Genomic DNA, 27,543 nt, shown 5'->3' with positions numbered 1-27,543 from the left:
AGAAGTACAGTTGATAATCCAATGTTAACTTTAGAATGACAGACTGAGTTGGAGCAATTCTATTATCACAAAATGCAGAGTATGAAATATTTAACCACGTCTTTTTGACTCTCACCCTTGGCCTTTGGTTGCTCCATACATGTTACCATTTGTACTTTATGGAACAAATTTTATGATAAGCTTTTTTTATTGGCCTTTACTGTCTCAGCACGCTGCTAGTTCAGCACTGATTTCAGTGATGAGATCAAATTTAAATTCAGTTTTCTGATGGTGCTCTTCTCACCCTTTCTTAGCACATCTGAAGTTTGTGTCCGTCACAAGGCTCCACATAATCCATATCTGTGCTGGGTTCAGCTTGTGCACTACTATGAGATCTTTATACAAGCACGGATCGAACTTGAATGCTTCGGGTACACCAAGTGTCCTGAAGCCATTGTGCGAAATTGGAGTTATCTCCAGTCGTAACAAGCACATCCCCACAAACACATCATCTATTGGGAAGAGGTCAACATCTGCCACAGTCTTATGTAGCTGCAATACCGTTCTCCTGGACATTATATAACCGCCACCTCCAGCATATGGAGGATAGGGTTTATTTTCATACATGATGTTGGGGATGAAGTATTTAAGTCTCTTATTCCTTTTCGGAACAGCATTGTAAATGATATGCCCAACAAAGTGGTCATGATCTGGATGAAAATCTTTGACATATTCAATGACATTAAATATGTTCACAAAGACATCATCATCTCCTTTGAAAACAAATTTTGCCGAGTAACAATCCATAGCAAACCATCTGAGGAAGTGAATCTCCTTCAAGGTCAAATTGAAAAAGGTGTCTTGGAAGTCCCATTGAAGGATGTCACCATACTGTCTATATTCAGCCGCCAATGACTGATGCAGGGGTTGACCTTGGAACCTTTCAGTTATTCCCAAAAGAAACACTAGTTTGACCTCAACTCCCTGAATAACTCCTCCCTTCCCCCACGTATTTCGAATTGTGACCCGTCTGTCTATGTTGGGAGCCGTAGACTTGATAACTAATAACAAAAACAGTTCTTCAGTACATTCCTTTGGTTTCAGCACAGTTTGGAAAGCCCTGCAGTGCTTATATGCCAAGAACTTCTGGTAGATCTTAGGTAGGTTTGAAGATTGGTTGATGTATCCTCTATTTGGTAAGCACTGAATTGTTTCGGTTGCATTTTTGCTTACTTGGGGGACCAAAACTGGATGTTTCTTTTCATTATCCTTCTCAATTGCTCTTATTCCAGTGTGCCATTTGAAAACTAACACACAGACTGAGGATATCAAAGAAAGCCACAGTGTTTTTCTTTTCCCCTTTGAAAACATTATGAACCAGAGGTAATACAGCTCCGACTCTGTGAGGACACAAGATACATAAATGGATATAGTGATTTTAAAATATTACTTTAAAATATTTAAAAATTTTAAAATATTACTTCAAAAGTAAAATATTACTTTAAACCCTTCTACATTACAACCCTTCCATGTTGGGCGCCACTGTTTTGAGGGCGGCACGGTAGCACAGTGGTTAGCACTGCTGCTTCACAGCTTCAGGGACCTGGGTTCGATTCCCAGCTTGGGTCACTGTCTGTGTGGAGTTTGCACATTCTCCTCATGTCTGCGTGGGTTTCCTCCAAGTGCTCCTGTTTCCTCCCACGGTCCAAAGATGCGTGGGTTAGGTTGATTGGCCATGCTAAAATTGCCCCTTAGTGTCCTGGGATGCGTAGATTAGAGGGATTAGCGGGTAAAATATGTAGGGATATGGGGGTAGGGCCTGGGTGGGATTGTGGTCGGTGCAGACTCGATGGGCCAAATGGCCTCTTTCTGCACTGTAGGGTTTCTATGATTCTATGAGCTAGCTAGCCACCCTTAGTGGTTTAAATTATTTCTTGTAAACAAGTTAATACATTGAATTAAAAGAGTTTAAAGTCACAAAACTTTAAAAGATGTCCAAAGATGTGCAGGTCAGGTTGATTGGCCATGCTAAATTGTCCGTCAGTGTCAGGCTTATTTGCGGAAGGATATATTGGCCTTGGAGGGAGTGCAGAGAAGGTTCACCAGGTTGATACCAGAGATGAGGGGTGTTGATTATGAGGAGAGACTGAGCAGATTGGGTTTGTACTCGTTGGAATTTAGAAGGCAGAGGGAGGATCTTATAGAGACCTATAAGATAATGAAGGGGCTGGATAGGGTAGAGGTGGAGAGATTCTTTCCACTTAGAAAGGAAACTAGAACTAGAGGGCACAGCCTCAAAATAAAGGGGGGTCAGTTTAGGACAGAGTTGAGGAGGAACTTCTTCTCTCAGAGGGTGGTGAATCTCTGGAATTCTCTGCCCACTGAAATGGTGGAGGCTACCTCGTTGAATATGTTTAAATCACGGATGGATGAATTCCTGATCGGTAAGGGAATTAGGGGTTATAGGGATCAGGCGGGTAAGTGGAACTGATCCACTTCAGATCAGCCATGATCTTATTGAATGGCGGGGCAGGCTCGAGGGGCTAGGTGGCCTACTCCTGCTCCTATTTCTTATGTTCTTATGTTCTTATTAGCAGGGTACATAAGTGGGGTTACAGGGATAGGGCCTGGGTGGGATTGTGGTCAGTGCAGGCTCGATTTGCCAAATGGCCTCCTTCTGCACTGTAAATTCTATGTTTCAATGAAAACATCTAAAGTGTGTTCCCTCTGAAGATCCTGCCTAATTTATGTGTAAAACTGTAATGTCTCAAAAAATGCAAGTTTCTTCATATTTTATTAGGTAAAAGTGATGTTACAGCATTTTAAAGAAACAAATAATTACTATGGCATGCAGGTTGTTTTGGCAATGTGATTCTATAAAGCTCTACTGGATTAACTAACTGGGTTTGTTTTAAGAATAGTCTCTACATAGTATCTTCCTACTTTGAGCACTCCAGGCTACATGTGCTCCTGGGATATGCAATGTCAGGTAAAGAGTTGCCTGTACTGATTAACCAAAAGCACTTGCTCTGCAATTAATAATTACAGGAATGTTAAGAATTTGTTAGCCGTTAGTTAGTTCATTTCAAAGCTGAAAGGATTAGTTATGTTTAAGTAGTCCATGCAAACAATGAGGTATGTTGTATTTGTTTAATGGTCTATCTCAATGTTTCTGAACTCACTGGTACTGAAGGCAAGTTTTCCTCAGTAAAGCCATAGTTGAACTCATCTTCTAGTTTCATTGTGTATAAACGATATACACAGCTTAGTATCCAGCACATGCAAGTCAAAAACATGAGATCTTTTTCAAGGAGAAGTTACTTTGATGCACCTATTTGTCTGCCTGTGTTTGCACAATGACATTACTCTTCAATATATTTTGAGGCAAGTGAACATTTGAGGAGGTAACAAGGAGGTTTGATGAGCATGCTGTGTTTGCTGTGGTCTACGTGAATTTTAAAAAGGCCTTTGACAACATTCCATGTGGTGGACTTATTAAAAAGACAGGAAATTACAGGCTGGTTAGTCCGAGTTCGGTCATTGGTAAGATTTTAGAGTTCATTATGAAGGATGAGATTTTGGAATACTTGGAAGTGCATGGTAAAATAGGGCGAAGTCAGCATGGTTTCATCAAGGGGAGGTCATGCCTGACAAATCTGTTAGAATTCTTTGAGGAGGTAATGAGCAGGTTAGACAAAGGAGAGCCCATGAATTTTATCTACTTGGATTTCCAGAAGGCCTTTGACAAGGTGCTGCACAGGAGGCTGCTGAATATGATAAGAGTCCATGGTGTTAGAGGCAAGGTACTAGCATAGATAGAAGATTGACTGACTGGCAGAAGGCAGAGAGTGGGGATGAAAGGGTCCTTTTCAGGATGCAGCCGGTGACGAGTGGAGTTCTGCAGGGATCAGTGTTGGGACCACAACTTTTCACTTTATACATCAATGATCTAGATGAAGGAACTAAGGGCATTGTGGCTAACTTTGCAGATAAAGGTGGAGGGACAGGTAATGTTGAGGAAGTGGGGAGGCTGCAGAAGAACTTGGACAGGTTAGTAGAGTGGCAAAGAAGTGGCAGATAGAATACAATGTGGGAAAGTGTGAGGTTATACATTTAGGTAGGAAGAATAGAGATATAGACTATTTTCTAAATGAGAGAATTCAGAAATCGGAAGCAGAAAGGGACTTAAGTCCTAGTTCAGGATTCTCTTAAAGTTAATTTGCAGGTTGAGTTGGTAGTTAGGAAGCCAAATGCAATGTTAGCATTCATTTCGAGAGGACTAGAATACAAAAGCAGGGATATACTGCTGAGGCTGGTAAGACCATATCTGAAATATTGTGAGCAACTTTGGGCCCCGTTTCTAAGGAAGGATGTGCTGGCCTTGGAGATTCACGAGAATGATCCCGGAAATGAAAAGCTTGATGTATGAGGAGTGTTTGAGGATTCTGGATCTATACTCGATGGAGTTTAGAGGGATGAAGGGGGATCTCATTGAAACCTACACAATACTGAAAGGCCTGGATAGAGTGGATGTGGGAAAGATGTTTCCATTAGTAGGAGAGACTCAGATCCGAGGGCACAGCCTCCGAATAAAGGGATGACTCTTTAGAACTGAGATGAGGAGGAATTTCTTTCGCCAGGGAGAGGTGAATCTATGGAATTCATTGCCACAGAAGGCTGTGGAGGCCAGGTTATTGTGTGTATTTAAGACAGAGATAAATAGGTTCTTGATTGGTAAGGGGATCAAAGGTTACGGGGAAAAGGTGGGAGAATGGGGTTAAGAAACTTAACAGCCATGATTGAATGGCGGAGCAGACTGAACGGGCTGAATGGCCTAATTCCGCTCCTATATTTTATGGTCTTAAAAGCTTTTGGAGCTTTGAGAGTTGAATCCAAGATTGGCTTAGAAGCAGGAAAACAGAGGCTGATGGTTGATGGGCATTTTTCTGAATTGAAGATTATTTCCACGGCTGGAGTTTGTTGTGATTAAGAAGTTTGCAGATGATACAGAAATTGGTTGTGTTATTGATAGTGAGGAGGAAAGCTGTAAGCTGCAGGATGATATCAATTGGGCTGGTCAGGTGGGCAGAAAATTGGCAAATGGAATTCAATCTGAAAAAGTATGAGGTCATGCAAATGAGGCAGGAAAACGGAGCAAGGGGAGACACAACACAAGGTAGGAAACTGGAAAGTGTAGGAGAAGGAGAAGCATGTGCACAAATCCCTGAAAGAAACATGAGAGGTAGATAAGAACAAGAACAAAGAACAATACAGCACAGGAACAGGCCCTTCGGCCCTCCAAGCTCACGCCGCTCACTGGTCCAAACAAGACCATTCTTTTGTATCCCTCCATTCCCACTCCGTTTATGTGGCTATCTAGATAAGGTTGTTGAGAAGGTAATTGATTTTTATATAGATTCTATACATTTTAATAGCATCAAGGGGTATGGAGAGGAAGAGTGAATATGGTGTTGAGGTGGAGAATCAGCTATGATCATATTGAATGGCAGAACATGCTCAAAGGGCCTACTCCTGCTCCTAGTTTCTGTATTTCTATATATCTGTTTCTATATATATATGATGCATTTCTTTATCAACCAAGGCATAGAGTATAAGAGCAGGATGGTTTTGTATAAACTAAATAAAACACTAGTTAAGCCATAGTACTGCATGCAATTTTAAACCATAAGACCATAAGACATAGGAGCAGAATTAGGCCACTCGGCCCATCGAGTCTGCTCTGCCATTCAATCATGGCTGATATTTTTCTCATCCCCATTCTCCTGCCTTTTCCCCATAATCCCTGATCCCCTTATTAATCAAGAACCTATCTATCTCTGTCTTAAAGACACTCAATGGCCTGGCCTCCAGGTGTTTTGTCACATCACAAGAAGGATGTGATCGAGCTAGAGCAGTTACAAAGGAGATTTACAGAGGATGTTGTCAGGAATGGAGAATTCCAGATGTGAGGAAAGATTGGGTAGGCTGCGGTTGTTCCCTTTGGGACAGAGGAGGGGAGATTTAACTGAGGTGGCAAGGTTAAGAGGGGCCTAAATAGAGTGGCTAGGATGGGCCTTCTTCCCTTAGCACAGAGATCAATAACAAGGGATTATGGATTTAGAGGAATTGTCGAAGGATTAAAGGAGAGTTGAGAGGAATATTTTTCACACAGAAGGTGGTGGGGATCGGGAACCTGGAAAGACAGTAGAGGCAGAAATCCTCACCCCATTAAAAAAATACCGAGAGGGCTGTGGATCGAGAGCTGGGAAGTGGGATGAGGATGGGTAGTTGTTTTACAGCCAGCACAGACACAGTGGTTCAAATAGTCTTCCTTTTGTGCCAGAAAGTTTGTAACTTTTGATAGAACAGTGAACATAGACAACTCCCCACACAAATAATTTGAAGCTGTAATTGTGCCTTCCTTATCATAGAATCCAACAGTGCAGAGGGAGGCCACTTGGCCCATCAAGTCTGCACCAACCACAATCCCACCTAGGCCCCATCTTTAAACCACAACCCTGTGCACTTACCCCAGCTAGTCCCCTTGACACTAAAGGCAATTTAGCATGGCCAATCCACCTAATCCACAGATCTTTGGACTGTGGGAGGAAACCGGAGAACATAGAACATAGAACATAGAAAGCCACAGCACAAACAGGCCCTTCGGCCCACAAGTTGCGCTGATCATATCCCTACCTCTAGGCCTATCTATAGCCCTCAATCCCATTAAATCCCATGTACTCATCCAGAAGTCTCTTAAAAGACCCCAACGAGTTTGCCTCCACCACCACCGACGTCAGCCAATTCCACTCACCCACCACCCTCTGAGTGAAAAACTTACCCCTGACATCTTCTCTGTACCTACCCCCCAGCACCTTAAACCTGTGTCCTCTCGTAGCAACCATTTCAGCCCTTGGAAATAGCCTCTGAGAGTCTACCCTATCCAGACCTCTCAACATCTTGTAAACCTCTATCAGGTCACCTCTCATCCTTCGTCTCTCCAGGGAGAAGAGACCAAGCTCCCTCAACCTATCCTCATAAGGCATGCCCCCCAATCCAGGCAACATCCTTGTAAATCTCCTCTGCACCCTTTCAATGGCTTCAACATCTTTCCTGTAATGAGGTGACCAGAACTGCGCGCAGTACTCCAAGTGGGGTCTAACCAGGGTCCTATAAAGCTGCAGCATTATCTCCCGACTCCTAAACTCAATCCCTCGATTAATGAAGGCTAGTACGCCGTACGCCTTCTTGACTGCATCCTCCACCTGCGAGGCCGATTTAAGAGTCCTATGGACCCGGACCCCAAGGTCCTTCTGATCCTCTACACTGCTAAGAATGGTACCCTTCATATTATACTGCTGCTTCATCCCATTGGATCTGCCAAAATGGATCACTACACACTTATCCGGGTTGAAGTCCATCTGCCACTTCTCCGCCCAGTCTTGCATTCTATCTATGTCTCGCTGCAACTTCTGACATCCCTCCAAACTATCCACAACACCACCTACCTTGGTGTCGTCAGCAAACTTACCAACCCATCCCTCCACTTCCTCATCCAGGTCATTTATGAAAATGACAAACAGCAAGGGTCCCAGAACAGATCCCTGGGGCACTCCACTGGTCACTGACCTCCATGCAGAGAAAGACCCCTCCACAGCCACTCTCTGCCTTCTGCAGGCAAGCCAGTTTTGGATCCACAAGGCAACAGCCCCTTGGATTCCCTGCCCTCTCACTTTCTCAAGAAGTCTTGCATGGGGGACCTTATCGAACGCGGAACAAACTCACGCAGACACGGGGAGAATGTGCAAACTTCACACAGTGACCCAAGCTAGGAACCGAACCCAGGTCCCTGGCGTTATGAGGCAGCAGTGCTAACGATTGTGCCACCGTGCTGCCCATTTTACTTTAAAGAAACAATTACTTCTCCCTTTCATCAGATTTAAGCACATGCACTAATATTCTTGACTAATTGAGCTGGATGAGCACTTGACTCCAGTTCAGAAGTTTCTGAGTTTGAATTCTGTCAACGCCTTTCATCGTTCAAGCTGAATAAACCTAATGCCATTTCTCACGATGTATGAAAATACTCACCGTGCTTATCACAGCATCACAATATTCATCCCTGGAAACACTTCATTATTCAGCAAGGAAATATTGGCCAGCAGAGTGCATGTTGGAGACTGACTTCTGAGGACATTTCCTTTCTGCGTTTGCTGATTTAACTAAGTTCAAAGTGTGGTCCTGATTCAAAACCAGTCTTAATAAAAGCGTTTTTCACTCATTGTTGAGGATTTTGAGGATCTCCTGGAATCTACAGCAGCAGGATCGTGGGAAAGTGGAATCAAGTCTTTGCGAGGAGGCCCCAGATTGCCCCACATTGATCTCAAAGGGGGTGTGAGCCGCGTCAAGTAGAAATGAGCAGAAGTGTTTCCTAGAACATAAGAACATAAGAACATAAGAAATAGGAGCAGGAGTAGGCCACCTAGCCCCTCGAGCCTGCCCCGCCATTCAATAAGATCATGGCTGATCTGAAGTGGATCAGTTCCACTTACCCGCCTGATCCCTATAACCCCTAATTCCCTTACCGATCAGGAATTCATCTATCCGTGATTTAAACATATTCAACGAGGTAGCCTCCACCATTTCAGTGGGCAGAGAATTCCAGAGATTCACCACCCTCTGAGAGAAGAAGTTCCTCCTCAACTCTGTCCTAAACTGACCCCCCTTTATTTTGAGGCTGTGCCCTCTAGTTCTAGTTTCCTTTCTAAGTGGAAAGAATCTCTCCACCTCTACCCTATCCAGCCCCTTCATTATCTTATAGGTCTCTATAAGATCCCCCCTCAGCCTTCTAAATTCCAACGAGTACAAACCCAATCTGCTCAGTCTCTCCTCATAATCAACACCCCTCATCTCTGGTATCAACCTGGTGAACCTTCTCTGCACTCCCTCCAAGGCCAATATATCCTTCCGCAAATAAGGGGACCAATACTGCACACAGTATTCCAGCTGCGGCCTCACCAATGCCCTGTACAGATGCAGCAAGACATCTTTGCTTTTATATTCTATCCCCCTTGCGATATAGGTCAACATCCCATTTGCCTTCTTGATCACCTGTTGCACCTGCAGACTGCGTTTTTGCGTCTCATGCACAAGGACCCCCAGGTCCCTTTGCACAGTAGCATGTTGCAATTTCATTCCATTTAGATAATAATCCAATTTGCTATTATTTCTTCCAAAGTGAATAACCTCCCATTTGTTAACGTTATACTCCATCTGCCAGATCCTCGCCCACTCACTCAGCCTGTCCAAATCTCTCTGCAGACCTTCTACGCCCTCCACACAATTCACTTTTCCACTTATCTTTGTGTATAGAGAGAGAAGGAAAAGTATCTTAATAATATCTTGATATATTAATATATTAAGGGGAGGCAATGGCCTAGTGGTATTATCGCTAGACTATTAATCCAGAAACTCAGCTAATGTTCTGAGGACCTGGGTTCGAATCCCGCCACGGCAGATGGTCGAATTTGAATTCAATAAAAAATATCTGGAATTAAGAATCTGCTGATGGCCATGAAACCGTTGCTGATTGTCAGAAAAACCAATCTGGTTCACTCATGTCCTTTCGGAAAGGAAATCTGCCGTCCTTACCTGGTCTACATGTGACTCCAGAGCCACAGCAATGTGGTCGACTTGCTTTCTCAGATTGAACCTGGGAGTTCCAAAGGATTAGACAATGCACAATTTCAGTGGAATTTCAATCATGAACTGCATTTCAAAGTCCACATCTAATCCATCACTAAGGCTGCTTAATACTTTGCAACCTTGTTATGTTTGATAACAACTCTGTGAAGAGCATTGGGACATTTAGCTACACTAAAGGTGATTTAAGTTGTTATTTTGAATGTGAGATCCTCTAATTACCCGCATTGGTTCTTAGCAATACAAACCAAGGCATATATTTTATATAGGCTTCTTCAAGGAACTCCGAATGAGACTTCCTTGCTTTCCAGAGGATATCACTAATTGGTCTGTAAGGCTCACCAACCACACAACAACCTCATTGCAGCATCAGTGAAAAATTTCTCCCAAAACATAGAATGCAGCATTTATTGGTGTTGAGAAGGAAGTTATTAATAGAACAAAGAACAAAGAACAGTACAGCACAGGAAACAGGCCCTTCGGCCCTCCAAGCCTGTGCCGCTCCTTGGTCCAACTAGACCATTCGTTTGTATCCCTCCATTCCCAGACTGCTCATGTGACTATCCAGGTAAGTCTTAAACGATGCCAGCGTGTCTGCCTCCACCATCCTACTTGGCAGCGCATTCCAGGCCCCCACCACTCTCTGTGCAAAAAACGTCCCTCTGATATCTGAGTTATACCGCGCCCCTCTCACCTTGAGCCCGTGATCTCTCGTGATCGTCACCTCCGACCTGTGAAAAAGCTTCCCACTGTTCACCTTATCGAAGCCCTTCATAATTTTGTACACCTCTGTTAGGTCTCCCCTCATTCTCCGTCTTTCCAGGAAGAACAAGCCCAGTTTACCCAATCTCTCCTCATAGCTAAGACCCTCCATACCAGGCAACATCCTGGTCAACCTTCTCTGCACTCTCTCTAAAACCTCCACGTCCTTCTGGTAGTGCGGCGACCAGAACTGGACGCAGTTCTCCAAATGTGGCCTAACCAGCGTTCTATAGAGCTGCAACATCAGACTCCAGCTTTTATACTCTATACCCCGTCCAATAAAGGCAAGCATACTATATGCCTTCTTCACCACCTTCTCCACCTGTGCCGCCATCTTCAAGGATTTGTGGACTTGCACACCTAGGTCCCTCTGTGTTTCTATACTCTTGATGGCTCTGCCATTGATTGTATAACTCACCCCTACATTAGTTCTTCCAAAATGCATCACTTCACATTTATCTGGATTAAATTCCATCTGCCATTTCTCCGCCCAATTTTCCAGCCTATCTATATCCTGCTGTATTGTCCGACAATGTTCATCGCTATCCGCAAGTCCAGCCATCTTCGTGTCATCCACAAACTTGCTGATAACACCAGTTACACCTTCTTCCAAATCATTTATATACATCACAAATAGCAGAGGTCCCAGTACAGAGCCCTGCGGAACACCACTGGTCACAGACCTCCAGCCGGAAAAAGACCCTTCGATTGCTACCCTCTGTCTCCTGTGGCCAAGATGTGGAGATGCCGGCGTTGGACTGGGGTAAACACAGTAAGAAGTTTAACAACACCTGGTGTTGTTAAACTTCTTCCTGTGGCCAAGCCAGTTTTCTACCCATCTCGCCACCTCTCCTTGTATCCCATGAACCTTAACCTTCTTAACCAACCTGCCATGTGGGACTTTGTCAAATGCCTTACTGAAATCCATATAGACGACATCCACGGCCCTTCCTTCGTCAACCGTTTTTGTCACTTCCTCAAAAAACACCACCAAATTTGTAAGGCACGACCTCCCTCTTACAAAACCACGCTGTCTGTCACTAATGAGATTGTTCCGTTCTAAATGCACATACATCCTGTCTCTAAGAATCCTCTCCAACAACTTCCCTACCACGGACGTCAAGCTCACTGGCCTATAATAACCCGGGTTATCCCTGCTACCCTTCTTAAATAACGGTAGCACATTCGCTATCCTCCAATCCTCAGGGACCTCACCTGTGTCCAATGAAGAGACAAAGATTTCCGTCAGAGGCCCAGCAATTACATCTCTCGTCTCCCTGAGCAGTCTAGGATAGATGCCATCAGGCCCTGGGGATTTGTCAGTTTTAATGTTGCCTATAAAAACCTAACACTTCCTCCCTTGTAATGGAGATTCTCTCTAATGGGTCAACACCTCACTCTGAGACACTCCCAGTCAACAAGTCCCTCTCCTTTGTGAATACCGATGCAAAGTATTCATTTAGGATCTCCCCTATTCCCTTGGGTTCTAAGCATAATTCCCCTCCTTTGTCCCTGAGAGGTCCGACTTTTTCCCTGACAACTCTTTTGTTCCTAACATATGAATAAAATGCCTTAGGATTCTCCTTAATCCTGTCTGCCAAGGACATTTCGTGACCTCTTTTTGCCCTTCTAACTCCCCTTTTGAGTTCTTTCCTACTCTCTCTGTATTCCTCCAGAGCTGCATCTGTTTTCAGTTGCCTGGACCTAACGTACGCCTCTCTTTTCTTTTTGATCAGATCCTCAATTTCACTGGTTATCCACGGCTCTCGAATCCTACCTTTCCTATCCTTCCTTTTTACAGGCACATGCCTGTCCTGCAGCCTTATCAACTGTTCCTTAAAAGACTCCCACATGCCAGATGTGGACTTACCCCCGAACAGCCTCTCCCAATCAACGGCCACCAATTCCTGCCTAATCCGGCTATAGTTAGCCTTCCCCCAATTTAGCACCCTACCCTTAGGGCAACACTCGTCCTTGTCCATTACTATCCTAAAGTTAACAGAGTTGTGGTCACTATTTGCCATATGTTCCCCTACCGAAACTTTGACGACCTGACCAGGCTCATTTCCCAGAACTAGATCCGGTATAGCCCCCTCTCTAGTTGGGCTATCTACATACTGTTCCAAAGAACCTTCCAGTACGCATTTTACAAATTCCTCCCCGTCCAGACCCCCAGCCCTAAGCACTTTCCAGTCTATACCAGGGAAATTGAAGTCTCCCACTACAACAACCTTATTTTTTCTGCACATATCCAGACATATCCGTTCCTCCACTTCCCGTGGGCTGTTGGGTGGTCTGTAGTGTACCCCCAGCATAGTGATTGCGCCCTTCCTATTTCTGAGCTCCACCCACAGGGACTCATTACATGACCCCTCTAAATTGTCCACCCTCTGCACCGCTGTAATATGCTCCCTAACTAACACCGCTACTCCCCCACCTTTTTTAGCCCTCCCTAATGCATGGTTAAAATCCACATCCCATGAATGAGATTAAAAGTTTATTAGTGTCACACGTAGGCTTACGTCAACACCGCAATGAAGTTACTGTGAAAATCCCCTAGTCGCCACACTCCACTGCCTGTTCAGATACAGTGAGGGAGAATTTAGCATGGCCAATGCACCTGGCCAGCACATCTTTCAGACTGTGGGAGGAAATCGGAGCATCCGGAGGAAACCCACGCAGATACGGGGAGAACATGCAGGCTCGGCACAGACAGTGATCCAAGCCGAGAATTGAACCCAGGTTCCTGGCCCTGTGAGATAGCAGTGCTAACCACTATGCCATTGTGTGATTAATTCCTCCACTTATTGTTTCTGAGTTACTGTGTATTGGATTACTGATCCATGACCGTAACCATGACACTAAAGCATCTTGAGAATGCTGCCACATCCCTCATTAATCCACCATACCTGGGATTCTGTTCCAATTGTCTGATACTGTGGTCATTAAATGGCAACGCTCCTTCCTGACTTCAGTGCAGTCCGATCTGAACCGAATGTAGCTCTGAGGAATCGGTATTACTCAGCTCGGAGGCAATTCCTATCATCCTCTCCCAAGCAAGCATACACTGTTAGTCCCATAGAGACACAAATTAATCGCCTTGTGCACAAAGGTAGAGGGTAGGTCACAGAGATGCTTTTTTATTGGCAACGTAGATAGGAAACCAGATTCAAAAGCCTTTGACACTTTGCTGACGTGTAAAAGATTCCTGTGATAAAACCTCCCTTTCTTCTATATTGTGAGAGAAAACAGTGGATCACTGCTAGTGTTAGCACATCTCCACTTTACATTACGCTTCCTTATACGTGTATGTATCGTAACTGGTGTATCCTCTCTTCAGCATGAAGATTAGATACCATCCGGAAGAGAAACATATTTGTTCTTTAAATACAGGTGAATGGAATGAACTTATTTCCAAAGGTTAATATGGATCTCTTACCTTGAAGGTTAACAATACATCCTGGTCTGCCACAGCATTCTTCTAATGAAATATCAACAAATTGTTAGAATTAATCAACGCAATAGGCATTTTGGACTGGAAAATTATTTTCGCATTTTAACAGCCAGTTAATAAAACAGAACAAAGGCTGCACCTAAGCATCCTCCCACGCGTATATTTACAATGAGGTGTTTCATTTAGCAGTTAGCGAACTGAGTCAAACAGTACCAAAGATGCATTTAGGCCTTTACCTGGTTAATGATTTAACTTGGTTAGGTTTTCAGGACTCTTGCTGGAACCTGGTTGTCGTAAGTGAAAATGCACAAGGAAGGAGGTACTGATAGGTTTCAGTGCTGTTTATTCGCTTAGTGCTTGTCAAAGGAGCTTTAACGCCAGTGCACTACAAAGATATGCACCAAGTGGCCATTCCTCAGGGATTAAGAGGGTTTGTAACTATGGAGATCTGAGATAAAGATACGTACGCTGAAAATGTGCTGATGAAATAATGGGGAGAAACAAACACTAGGGAATGGAATATTTTCATCTGGCTAATAATGCACAGAAGTAATTGAGAGATTAATACGCCATCTGCTTTCCCATTTCCCCACAGCAATTATATACTGATTTCAATGGACTGGTTGAACATTAGCTCCTTGTTTTGCAATTGCTCCATTTGTTGATACTTATTTCCAGCAATAATTTTCTGAACATAATAAGGAGGCCTCATATTCCTTGGAAAATAAGAGAGGCAGTGAGGTCTCGTTGGAAGTTGTAGCGCAGGTTATTCAACAGCAGGCAAAGCACTGGGATTCATTTCTATAGAGGACTAGAATTAAAAAGGAAAGAAATTGTGCTGGCCTCATGCGCACAGTCCTGGTCTCCACATTACAAATGTATACTGAGGCACTGGCAAAGTTGAAAGAACGATTTACGAAAGGGTTTTTTAAAATTCATTTGTGGGACATGGGCGTCGCTGGCTGGCCAGTATTTATTGCCCATCCCCAGTTGCCCTTGGAGGGCAGTTGAGAGTCAACCACATTGCTGTGGCTCTGGAGTCACATGTAGGCCAGACCGGGTAAGGACGGCAGATTTCCTTCCCGAAAGGACATTAGTGAACCAGACTGGGAACCTGTAGCAGGCAGGAAAGAATGAACAGGTGGAGTCCCTTTTCTCCAGGATAAAAAATGTTGAGGGGCACTTTAATAGAGGTCATTGATATGAAGATGAAGTTTGAGAGGGTGGATGTGAAGATTTTTTTCACTTGTGTGGTTCCTAAGTATATGATAAATTCAGGAGGGAGAATGTGAACTCTACCACAAAGAGTAGTTCAGGCAAATGACATTGATGCGTTGAGAAGAAGCCAGATAGATGCATGAGGGAGAAAGGATTAGAAGGCTATGCTGGTGGTATTAGATAAAGAAGAAAGGGAGGTTGTGTAGAACATAAATGCCAGTATAGACCAGTTGGATTGAATGGCCTGTTTCTGTGGTATGGGGGAGTGATTTGTTTGTGAACAAAGAACAAAGAAAATGACAGCACAGGAACAGGCCCTTCAGCCCTCCAAGCCTGCACCGACCATGCTGCCCGACTGAACTAAAACCCCCTACACTTCTGGGGACCAAATCCCTCTATTCCCGTCCTATTCATGTATTTGTCAAGACTCCCCTTAAAAGTCACTACCGTATCCGCTTCCACTACCTCCCCCGGCAACGAGTTCCAGGCACCCACTACTCTCTGAGTAAAAAATCTGCCTCGTACATCTCCTTTAAACCTTTCCCCTTGCACCTTAAACCTGTGCGCCCTAGTAATTGACTCTTCCACCCTGGGAAAAAGCTTCTGACTATCCACTCTGTCCATGCCTCTCATAATCTTGTAGACTTCTATCAGGTCGCCCCTCAACCTCCGTTGTTCCAGTGAGAACAAACCAAGTTTCTCCAACCTCTCCTCATAGCTAATGCCCTCCATACCAGGCAACATCCTGGTAAATCTTTTCTGTACCCTCTCCAAAGCCAAAGTGTGGCGACCAGAGTTGAACACTATATTCCAAGTGCGGCCTAACTAAGGTTCTATAAAGCTGCAACATGACTTGCCAATTTTTAAACTCAATGCCCCAGCCGATGAAGGCAAGCATGCCATATGCCTTCTTGACTACCTTCTCCACCTGCATTGCCACTTTCAGTGACCTGTGTACCTGTACACCCAGATCCCTTTGCCTATCAATACTCTTAAGGATTCTGCCATTTACTGTATATTTCCTATCTGTATTAGACCTTCCAAAATGCATTACCTCACATTTGTCCTGATTAAACTCCATCTGCCATCTCTCCGCCCAAGTCTCCAACTGATCTATATCCTGCTGTATCCTCTGATGTTCCTCATCACTATCCGCAAATCCACCAATCTTTGTGTCGTCCGCAAACTTACTAACCAAACCAGTTACATTTTCCTCCAAATCATTTATATATATATTACAAACAGCAAAGGTCCCAGCACTGATCCCTGAGGAACGCCACTTGTCACAGCCCTCCATTCAGAAACGTACCATTCCACTGCTACCCTCGGTCTTCTTTGACCGAGCCAGTTTTGTATCCACCTTGCCAGCTCACCTCTGATCCCATGCGACTTCACCTTCTGCACCAGTCTGCCATGAGGAACCTTGTCAAAGACCTTACTGAAGTCCATGTAGACAACATCCACTGCCCTACCACTGCCACATGATAGTGAGGAGAGGAATAGGGAGAGAGAGCAGTTGAACACGTGCTTACAGGGATGGTGCAGGAGGGAGGGATTCAGATACCTGGACAATTGGGGCTCTTTCTGGGGTAGGTGGGACTTCTACAGACAGGATGGTCTGCACTTGAATCAGAGGGGTTCCAATATCTTGGGGGGGAAATTTGCTAATGCTCTTCGGGAGGGTTTAAACTAATTCAGCAGGGGGGTGGGTACCTGAATTGTAGCTCCGGTGTACAGGAGGTTGAGAGTAGTGAGGTCATGGATGAGGTTTCAGGGTCGCAGGAGTGTACTGGCAGGCAGGAAGGCGGTTTGAAGTGTGTATACTTCAACGCCAGGAGCATCCGGAATAAGGTGGGTGAGCTTGCAGCATGGGTTGGTACCTGGGATTTCGATGTTGTGGCCATCTCGGAGACATGGATAGAGCAGGGACAGGAATGGTTGTTGCAGGTTCCAGGGTTTAGATGTTTCAGTAAGTGCAGGGAAGGTGGTAAAAGAGGGGGAGGTGTGGCATTGTTAGTCAAGGACAGTATTACGGTGGCAGAAAGGACTTTTGATGAGGACTCGTCTACTGAGGTAGTTTGGGCTGAGGTTAGAAACAGGAAAGGAGAGGTCACCCTGTTGGGAGTTTTTTATAGACCTCCGAAAAGTTCCAGAAATGTAGAGGAAAAGATTGCAAAAATGATTCTGGATAAGAGCAAAAATAACAGGGTAGTTGTACTGGGGGACTTTAACTTTACAAATATTGACTGGAAAAGCTATAGTTCGAGTACTTTAGAGGGGTCAGTTTTTGCCCGATGTGTGCAGGAAGGCTTCCTGACGCAGTATGTAGATAGACCAACAAGAGGCGAGGCCACATTGGATTTGGTACTGGGTAATGAACCAGGCCAGGTGTTAGATTTGGAGGTAGGTGAGCACTTTGGTGACAGTGACCACAATTCGATTACGTTTACCTCAGCAATGGAAAAGGATAGGTATACACCAAAGGGCAAGCGTTATAGCTGGGGGAAAGGAAATTATGATGCGATTAGGCGAGATTTAGTTGGCATAGGTTGGGGAAGGAAACTGCAGGGGATGGGCACAATTGTAATGTGGAACTTGTTGAAGGAAGAGCTACTACGCGTCTGTGGTGGACCTCAGTTGTGCCCTTGTCCTACATGGACCACCGTTGTGTGTGCTTGTCATACCTGGACACATCCCCTTCCAGTTTGGTTCCTCCCCTCGGCACGTAGTATAAAGGTGACTGTCTCCTCCCCCTTGTTCAGTCCAGGTCGGTTACTTGTTGGGATCTGCTCCTGATTCTGTTGTGAATAAAAGCCTACACTTGTATTGGCACACCGGTAGTCTTTCGCCTTATTGATAGCGCATCAGCGTCCTTGATAAATATGTACCTGTCAGGCAGGGAGGAAGCAGACGTGTGAGGGAACCGTGATTTACTAAGGAGGTTGAATCTCTTGTGAAGAGGAAGAAGGAGACTTATGTTAAGATGAGATGTGAAGGCTCAGTTAGGGCACTTGAGAGTTACAAGTTAGCCAGGAAGGACCTAAAGAAAGAGTTAAGAAGAGCCAGGAGGGGACATGAGAAGTCTTTGGCAGGTAGGATCAAGGAAAACCCTAAAGCTTTCGATAGGTATGTCAGCAGTAAAAGAATGACTAGGGTAAGATTAGGGCCAGTCAAGGACAGTAGTGGGAAGTTGTGCGTGGAGTCTGAAGAGATAGGAGAGGCACTAAATTAATATTTTTCATCGGTATTCACACTGGAGAGGGACAGTGTTGCCGAGGGGAGTACTGAGATGCAGGCTGTTGGACTGGATGGGATTGATGTTCATAAGGAGGAGGTGTTAGTAATTCTGGAATGGGTAAAAATAGATAAGTCCCCTGGGCCGGATGGGATTTATCCTAGGATTCTCTGGGAGGCTAGAGAGGAGATGGCAGAGCCTTTGGCTTTGATCTTTGTGTCGTCAGTGTCTACAGGAACAGTGCCAGAAGACTGGAGGATAGCAAATGTTGTCCCCTTGTTCAAGAAGGGGAGTAGGGACAACCCTGGTAATTATAGACCGGTGAGCCTTACTTCTGTTGTGGGCAAAGTATTGGAAAGGATTTATAATCACCTAGAAAGGAATAATTTGATTAGGGATAGTCAGCACGGTTTTGTGAAGGGTAGGTCGTGCCTCACAAACCTTATTGAGTTCTTTGAGAAGGTGACCAAAGAGGTGGATGAGGGTAAAGCGGTTGATGTGGTGTATATGGATTTCAGCAAAGCGTTTGATAAGGTTCCCCATGGTGAGCTTTTGCAGAAAATACGGACACAAGGGATTGAGGGTGATTTAGTGGTTTGGAACAGGAATTGGCTAGCTGTAAGAAAACAGAGGGTGGTGGTTGATGGGAAATATTCATCCTGGAGTTCAGTTACTAGTGGTGTACCGCAAGGATCTGTTTTGGGGCCACTGCTGTTTGTCATTTTTATTAATGACCTGGATGAGGGCGTGAAAGGATGGATTAGTAAATTTGCGGATGACACTAAAGTCGGTGGAGTTGTAGACAGTGCGGAGGGAAGTGGCAGGTTACAGAGGGACATAGATAGGCTGCAGAGCTGGGCTGAGAGGTAGCAAATGGAGTTTAATGCGGAAAAGTGTGAGGTGATTCACTTTGGAAGGAGTAACAGGAATACAGAGTACTGGGCTAATGGTAAGATACTTAGTAGTGTGGATGAACAGAGGGATCTGGGTGTCCATGTGCATAGATGCCTGAAAGTTGGCACCCAGGTTGATAGGGTTGTTAAGAAGGCCTACAGTGTGTTAGCTTTTATTGGTAGAGGGATTGAGTTTCGGAGCCAGGAGGTCATGCTGCAACTGTACAAAACTGGTGCGGCCGCATTTGGAGTATTGCGTACAGTTCTGGTCGCCGTATTATAGGAAAGATGTGGAAGTGTTGGAAAGGGTGCAGAGGAGATTTACGAGGATGTTGCCTGGTATGGTGGGAAAATCGTATGAGGAAAGGCTGAGGGGCTTGTGGTTGTTTTCGTTAGAGAGAAGAAGGTTAAGAGGTGACTTAATAGAGGCATACAAGATGATCAGAGGATTAGATAGGGTGGATAGTGAGAGTCTTTTTCCTCGGATGGTGATGGCTAGCATGAGGGGACATAGCTTTAAATTGAGGGGTGAGAGATATAGGACAGATGTTAGAGGTAGGTTCTTTACTCAGAGAGTAGTAAGGGCGTGGAATGCCCTGCCTGCAGCAGTAGTGGACTCGTCAACATTAAGAGCATTCAAATGGTTATTGGATAAACATATGGATGATATTGGAATAGTGTAGATTAGAGGGGCTTTAGATTGGTTCCACTGGTCGGCGCAACATCAAGGGCCGAAGGGCCTGTACTGCGCTGTAATGTTCTATGTTCTATGTTCTACCCTCATCAATCATCTTCGTCACTTCCTCGAAAAACTCGATCACGTTCGGGAGACACGACCTCCCCTTCACAAAACCATGTTGCCTCTCACTAATCCGTCCACTTATTTCCAAATGGGAATAAATCCTGTCTTGAAGAATCCTCCCAATAATTTCCCTACTACTGATGTAAGGCTCACCGGCCTGTAATTACCTGGATTATTCTTGCTACCCTTCTTAAACAAAGGAACAACATTGGCTATTCTCCAATTCTCTGGGACCTCCCCTGTAGTCATGATGTGGAGATGCCGGCGTTGGACTGGGGTGAACACAGTAAGAAGTCTCACAACATCAGGTTAAAGTCCAACAGGTTTATTTGGTAGCAAATAACATAAGCTTTCGGAGCGCTGCTCCTTCGTCAGATGGAGTGGAAATGTACTCTCAAACAGTGCACAGACACAAAATCAAGTTGCAGAATACTGATTAGAATGCAAATCCCTACAACCAGCCAGGTCGTAAAGGTACAGACAATGTGGGTGAAGGGAGCATTAAATACAGTTTAAGAGATGTGTATTGTCTCCAGACAGAACAGCTAGTGAGATTCTGCAAGCCCAGGAGGCAAGCTGTGGGGGTTACTGATAATGTGACATAAATCCAACATCCCGGTTTAGGCCGTCCTCATGTTTGCGGAACTTGGCTATCAGTTTCTGCTCAGCGACTCTGCGCTGTCGTGTGTCATGAAGGCCGCCTTGGAGAACGCTTACCTGAAGATCCAAGGCTGAATGCCCGTGACTGCTGAAGTGCTCCCCCACAGGAAGAGAACAGTCTTGCCTGGTGATTGTCGAGCGGTGTTCATTCATCCGTTGTCGTAGCGTCTGCATGGTTTCCCCAATGTACCATGCCTCGGGACATACTTTCCTGCAGCGTATCAGGTAGACAATGTTGGCCGAGTTGCAAGAGTAGGTACCGTGTACCTGGTAGATGGTGTTCTCACGTGAGATGATGGCATTCGTGTCGATGATCCGGCATGTCTTGCAGAGGTTGCTGTTGCAGGGTTGTGTGGTGTCGTGGTCACTGTTCTCCTGAAGGCTGGGTAGTTTGCTGCGGACAATGGTCTGTTTGAGCTTGCGTGGTTGTTTGAAGGCAAGAAGTGGGGGTGTGGAGATGGCCTTGGCGAGATGTTCGTCTTCATCAATGACATGTTGAAGGCTCCGGAGGAGATGCCGTAGCTTCTCCGCTCCAGGGAAGTACTGGACGACGAAGGGTACTCTGTCCACCGTGTCCCGTGTTTGTTTTCTGAGGAGGTCGGTGTGGTTTTTCGCTGTGACGCGTCGGAACTGTTGATCGATGAGTCGAGCGCCATATCCTGTTCTTATGAGGGCATCTTTCAGCGTCTGGAGGTGTCTGTTGCGATCCTCCTCATCCGAGCAGATCCTGTGTATTCGGAGGGCTTGTCCGTAGGGGATGGCTTCTTTTACGTGTTTAGGGTGGAAGCTGGAGAAGTGGAGCATCGTGAGGTTATCCGTGGGCTTGCGGTACAGTGAGATGCTGAGGTGACCATCCTTAATGGAGATGCGTGTGTCCAAGAATGCAACCGATTCCGGAGAGTAGTCCATGGTGAGTCTGATGGTGGGATGGAACTTGTTGATGTCATCATATAGTTGTTTCAGTGATTGCTCACCATGACTCCAAAGGAAGAAAATATCATCGATGTATCTAGTGTATAGCATCGGTTGAAGGTCCTGTGCGGTGAAGAAGTCTTGTTCGAACCTGTGCATGAAGATGTTGGCATATTGAGGTGCGAATTTGGACCCCATGGCTGTTCCGTGTGTCTGGATGAAGAACTGATTGTTGAAGGTGAAGACATTGTGGTCCAGGATGAAGCGGATGAGTTGTAAAATTGCATCTGGAAACTGGCAGTTGTCGGCGTTGAGTACTGAGGCCGTTGCAGCAATGCCATCATCGTGGGGGATGGTGGTGTAGAGTGCCGAGACATCCATTGTGACGAGGAGTGCTCCTGGTTCAAGTGCTCCATGTGTGCTGAGTTTCTGGAGGAAGTCCGTCGTGCCGCGACAAAAGCCGGGGGTTCTTCGTACAATGGGTTTCAAGATGCCCTTGACATAGCCGGAGAGGTTCTCGCACAGGGTTTCATTGCCTGAAACGATGTGACGGCCGGGTGTGTTTGCCTTGTGTATCTTTGGGATGCAGTAGAGATCTCCAATGCGTGGAGTACGTGGGATGAGAGCACGGAGGGTGTTTTGAAGGTCCGGATCAAAGGTTTTGATCAGAGTGTTGAGTTGACGGGTGTGTTCTTTGGTCGGATCTGTGGGTAACTGTCTGTAGTGTTCCTCGTTGTTCAGTTGTCGGTACACTTCTTTGCAGTAATCTGTTCTGTTTAGTATGAAGATGGCCCCTCCTTTGTCTGCTGGTTTGATGACAATGTTGCGGTTGGTCTTGAGAGCGTGGATGGCGTTGCGTTGTGCTTGGGTGATGTTCGGGGCTGTCTTGTGAGTGCGGCTGATGAATTTGGTGTTGACGCACCTCCTGATGGCTTGGGCATACATGTCAAGTCGAGGGCAGCGGCCTTCCGGAGGAGTCCAATTCGACTCTTTCCTCTTCCGTTGCACTGCGGATCTCTCTGTCTGCTGTTCCGGTTCATTGGCTGTCTCATTGTGTTCGCTGTTGGCCTCTTGGGGTTTGTGGAAGAACACCCGCAGCCTCATTCGCCTGATGAATTCCTCTGTGTCTGCTGCGAGACTGATGGGGTCTATTTTGGTAGTGGGGCAAAAGTTGAGCCCTCGGCTGAGAACTTCCATTTCATCTGGCTGAAGTGTGTAGTCCGATAAGTTGACAATGGATTTCCCTGCAGTGGTACTGTTTTCTACTGTGGTACCGGAGGAGGCTTGGTTGCTGCTGGTGGTGATGCCGAGTTTCTCAAGTTTCCTGTTCTTGGTGTGCATGTAGATGGTGTAGTTCCTTTGTCTCGTCTGCTTGGCAGAGTTTCGCTGCTGGTCTGCATCCTGAGCGCAAGTTGAGAATATGGATTCGATCTTGGTTTCCAGGCTGCGGCGTTTGCTGTAGAGCTGGTGTATGAGGTGTTTGAGGAGTGTGAGAGAGGTACAACGGCAAAGTCTCTCAGCGTAGTCTGTGTTATAGGTTGACCTGAGTGGGTTCGTGATCGGTAGTCCTTTCGGTATCTTGTCTGCTTTCTGGCATGTTTGTAGAAACTTGATGTCTGTGTCGATATGCGTGATCTTCTTGGAGATCCTCTCCACTTGGAGCCGGCAGTTTGCGGTGTCGATGGTAGTCATGATGTGGAGATGCCGGCGTTGGACTGAGGTGAACACAGGGGGTTCTGTGGGGGAGCACTTCAGCAGTCACGGGCATTCAGCCTTGGATCTTCAGGTAAGCGTTCTCCAAGGCAGCCTTCACGACACACGACAGCGCAGAGTCGCTGAGCAGAAACTGATAGCCAAGTTCTGCACACATGAGGACGGCCTAAACCGAGATGTTGGATTTATGTCACATTATCAGTAACCCCCACAGCTTGCCTCCTGGGCTTGCAGAATCTCACTAGCTGTTCCGTCTGGAGACAATACACATCTCTTTAACCTGTGTTTAATGCTCCCTCCACCCACATTGTCTGTACTTTTAAGACCTGGCTGGCTGTAGGGATTTGCATTCTAATCAGTATTCTGCAACTTGATTTTGTGTCTCTGTGTGCCCTGTTTGAGAGCAGATTTCATCTCCATCTGACGAAGGAGCAGCGCTCCGAAAGCTTATGGTATTTGCTACCAAATAAACCTGTTGGACTTTAACCTGGTGTTGTGAGACTTCTTACTGTGACTTCCCCTGTAGCCAATGAGGATACAAAGATTTCTCTCGAGGCCCCAGCAATTTCCTCCCTTTCCTCTCTCAGTATTTAACCCTTTGAATCCCATCAGGCCCTGGGGATTTGTCTACCTTAATGTTTCTCAAGAACCCTAATACCTCCTCCTTTTTGATCTCAACATGACTCAAACTATCTACACATCCTTTCTCAGACTCGTCATCCACCAAGTCCTTCTCTTTGGTGAATACTGACGCAAAGTACTCATTTAATACCTCGCCCATTTCCTCTGGCTCCACACATAGATTCCCTCCCTTGTCCTTGAGTGGGCCAACCCTCTCCCTGGCTACCCTAAAGTAATGCTGCTTCAAGGAGTGCTGAACCGACAATGTTGGTTTCATGGAGGCTGACAGCAGCACGTGCTGATACCTGTACAGCTGATGAAGCGTTTGTCAATGATAACCATGAGGAAACAGTGCAGGTTGTTCAGATAACAGCCCATGGAGTTACTTAACTCTGGAGAATTGATGCAGCCGCACAGTGCCGTCTTGTGAATTAATTTCTCCCCCTGTGCAATATATAACATAATATTTATAATAATAAAGCATTCCTATTCGGTGGAAATACATCTTATATACACCATGGATCACATCGTTAAAGTCAACCTGGCTGATTAGATGATCCCATTCATCCAGCCCCAAAAATGTAGCAAAAACATGCGGACTCCTTGTGGGAGAGACTAGAACTAGGAGACACAGTTTAAAAATTAGAGGGTTCCCATTTAAAATGGAAGCGAGAAGAATTTATTTTTTCTCAGAAAGTCATTAGTCTGTGGAATTATCTGCCCCAGCGAGTGGTGCAGGCTGGGTCATTGAATCTATTCAAGGCTGAGTTAGACAGATGTTTGATTGACCAGGGGGTTATGGGGTCAGAAACAGAGGGTATGTGGAGTTGAGGCAATGACCAGATTAGCCGTGATCTTGTCAAATGGCCGACCCCTGTTTTTGCAATGATTTTTTTGGAGGCTTCAAAGATCAACTTAAATGCTGCCATCTACAATAATGCAATGTGAAATTATTAATCTGTGTTAGGTAGTATAGTAACAGATGGTAGGACAAGGGTTTAGGGTCAATGTGGGTTACATTGACAAATTAGTGCTGCAGATTAAAGTTGCCCCCATATATTTTTGCTGATGTGAGGACATTCTCCGGTGCTGTTTGTTTTCAGAGTCTTACATACAAATCTGTATAGAAGGCTCATCATCAAAAGACTTTGTCCTCTTTCTATTCCCTCCCCGTCCCCTCCCTCTTACCCCCTTTTTTCTCCCTTTTTATAAAGCACTGTGCTGTTTCAAAAGTTGTGGCCATTAGATCATGGAAGGGCTTTACAGTAATTTATATAAAGATACTGATGATTAAATCAGAATTTGTTTTCAAAGGGTTAAATGCATTGAGTGACAATGCTGGATAGTGTGGATTAGAATGAAGCTAAAGCATCGAAACAGTTTGCTTATATAAGACCCTGGAAGTTTCCTTATCCATTGATGATCCACACCGATTATTGTTGGAATGATTTGAGCACAGGAGATAGTTTGTGCAGTGGGAGGGTTGCCAAGGAAGGCGGCAACTAGTTTAATTGGTAGCCCCAATGTTCAAATTGGTGATGTGCTGCCTGGAAGAGGCACACATTCCATTTGGCCAGTTCAAGAATGTCCACGGAGTGAGACAGAACAATGCCAAGGTATCTTTCAGGGACCCGGGTACAATTCTGGCCTTGGATGACTGTCTGTGTGGAGTTTGCAAGTTCTCCCCAAGTCTGCTCTGGGTGTTCCGGTCTTCCACAGTCCAAAGATGTGCAAGTTAGGTGGATTGGCCATGCCTGGATTGAGTGGCATGCCTTATGAGGATAGGCTGAGGGAGCTCGGTCTTTTCTCCTTGGAGAGACGAAGGATGAGAGGAGACCTAATAGAGGTATATAAGATGTTGAGAGGCATAGATCGGGTGGACTCTCAGAGGCTTTTTCCCAGGATGGAAATGTCTGCTACGAGAGGACACAGGTTTAGGGTGCTGGGGGGTAGGTACAGGGGAGATGTTAGGGGTACGTTTTTCACACAGAGGGTGGTGGGCGAGTGGAATCGGCTGCCGTCAGTGGTGGTGGAAGCGAACTCAATAGGGTCTCTTAAGAGACTCCTGGATGAGTACATGGAGCGTAAAAAGATGGAGGGTTATAGGTAGGTCTAGAAGGTAGGGACGTGTTCGGCACAACTTGTGGGCCGAAGGGCCTGTTTGTGCTGTAGTTTTTCTATGTTCTATGTTCTATATATTATCCCTTAGTGTCTCAGGATGTCATAGAATGTCATAGAATCCCGACAGTACAGAAGGATGCCATTCAGCCCATCGAGTCTGTACCAAACACAATCCCACTCAGGCCCTATTCCCATGAACCCAAACAGAAAAGGGTTATAGACAGTGCAAGAGGGAGGATGGACGGGGGATAGAGAAGGGGAGAGCTCAGACCAAAGGATTGAGATGTGTTTACTTTAATGCCAGGAGTGTAGTGAATAAAGGGGATGAGCTCAGAGCGTGGATCGATGCCTGGAAGTGTGATGTGGTGGCCATTACGGAGACTTGAATGTCTCAGGGTCAGGACTGGATACTCCAGGTGCCGGGATTCAGATAGAAACATAGAAAAACTACAGCACAAAACAGGCCCTTCGGCCCCACAAGTTGTGCCGAACATATCCCAACCTTCTAGGCCTACCTATAACCCTCCATCCTATTAAGTCCCATGTACTCATCCAGGAGTCTCTTAAAAGTCCCTATTGAGTTCGCCTCCACCACTACTGACGGCAGCCGATTCCACTCGCCCACCACCCTCTGTGTGAAAAACTTCCCCCTAACATTTCCCCTGTACCTACTCCCCCAGCACCTTAAACCTGTGTCCCCTCATAGCAGCCATTTCCACCCTGGGAAAAAGCCTCTGAGAGTCCATCCGATCTATGCTTCTCAACATCTTGTATACCTTATGCTGCAACTGTACAGGACCTTGGTGAGACCACATTTGGAATATTGTGTGCAGTTCTGGTCACCTCACTATAAGAAGGATGTGGAAGCGCTGGAAATAGTGCAGAGGAGATTTACCAGGATGCTGCCTGGTTTGGAGGGTAGGTCTTAGAACATAGAACATAGAACAGTACAGCACAGAACAGGCCCTTCGGCCCACAATGTTGTGCCAAGCTTTATCTGAAACCAAGATCAAGCTATCCCACTCCCTATCATCCTGGTGTGCTCCATGTGCCTATCCAATAACCGCTTAAATGTTCCTAAAGTGTCTGACTCCACTATCACTGCAGGCAGTCCATTCCACATCCCAACCACTCTCTGCGTAAAGAACCTACCTCTGATATCCTTCCTGTATCTCCCACCACGAACCCTATAGTTATGCGCCCTCGTAATAGCTCCATCCACCCGAGGAAATAGTCTTTGAACGTTCACTCTATCTATCCCCTTCATCATTTTATAAACCTCTATTAAGTCTCCCCTCAGCCTCCTCCGCTCCAGAGAGAACAACCCTAGCTCCCTCAACCTTTCCTCATAAGACCTACCCTCCAAACCAGGCAGCATCCTGGTAAATCTCCTCTGCACTCTTTCCAGCGCTTCCACATCCTTCTTATAGTGAGGTGACCAGAACTGCACACAATATTCCAACTGTGGTCT

General features: G+C 45.6%; 1 protein-coding gene across 1 annotated transcript in view; it reads right to left on the bottom strand.

Annotated features, from left to right (window-relative positions):
* Positions 1–279: 279 nt before the first annotated feature.
* LOC144502309 (N-acetyllactosaminide beta-1,3-N-acetylglucosaminyltransferase 4-like) overlaps positions 280–27,543 on the bottom strand; it is a 38,305-nt gene continuing 11,041 nt past the window's right edge. Inside the window, exon 2 of the mRNA XM_078226120.1 lies at positions 280–1,298. Within this exon, the coding sequence (XP_078082246.1) occupies positions 280–1,298 (1,019 nt within the window). The remainder of the gene's footprint in view (positions 1,299–27,543) is intronic.

The sequence above is a fragment of the Mustelus asterias genome, chromosome 13 (assembly GCF_964213995.1).
Source record: "Mustelus asterias chromosome 13, sMusAst1.hap1.1, whole genome shotgun sequence".
Classification (NCBI taxonomy): domain Eukaryota; kingdom Metazoa; phylum Chordata; class Chondrichthyes; order Carcharhiniformes; family Triakidae; genus Mustelus; species Mustelus asterias.
The sequence above is the reverse complement of the archived record's forward strand: the minus strand, read 5'-3'. Positions and strand labels throughout refer to the sequence as shown.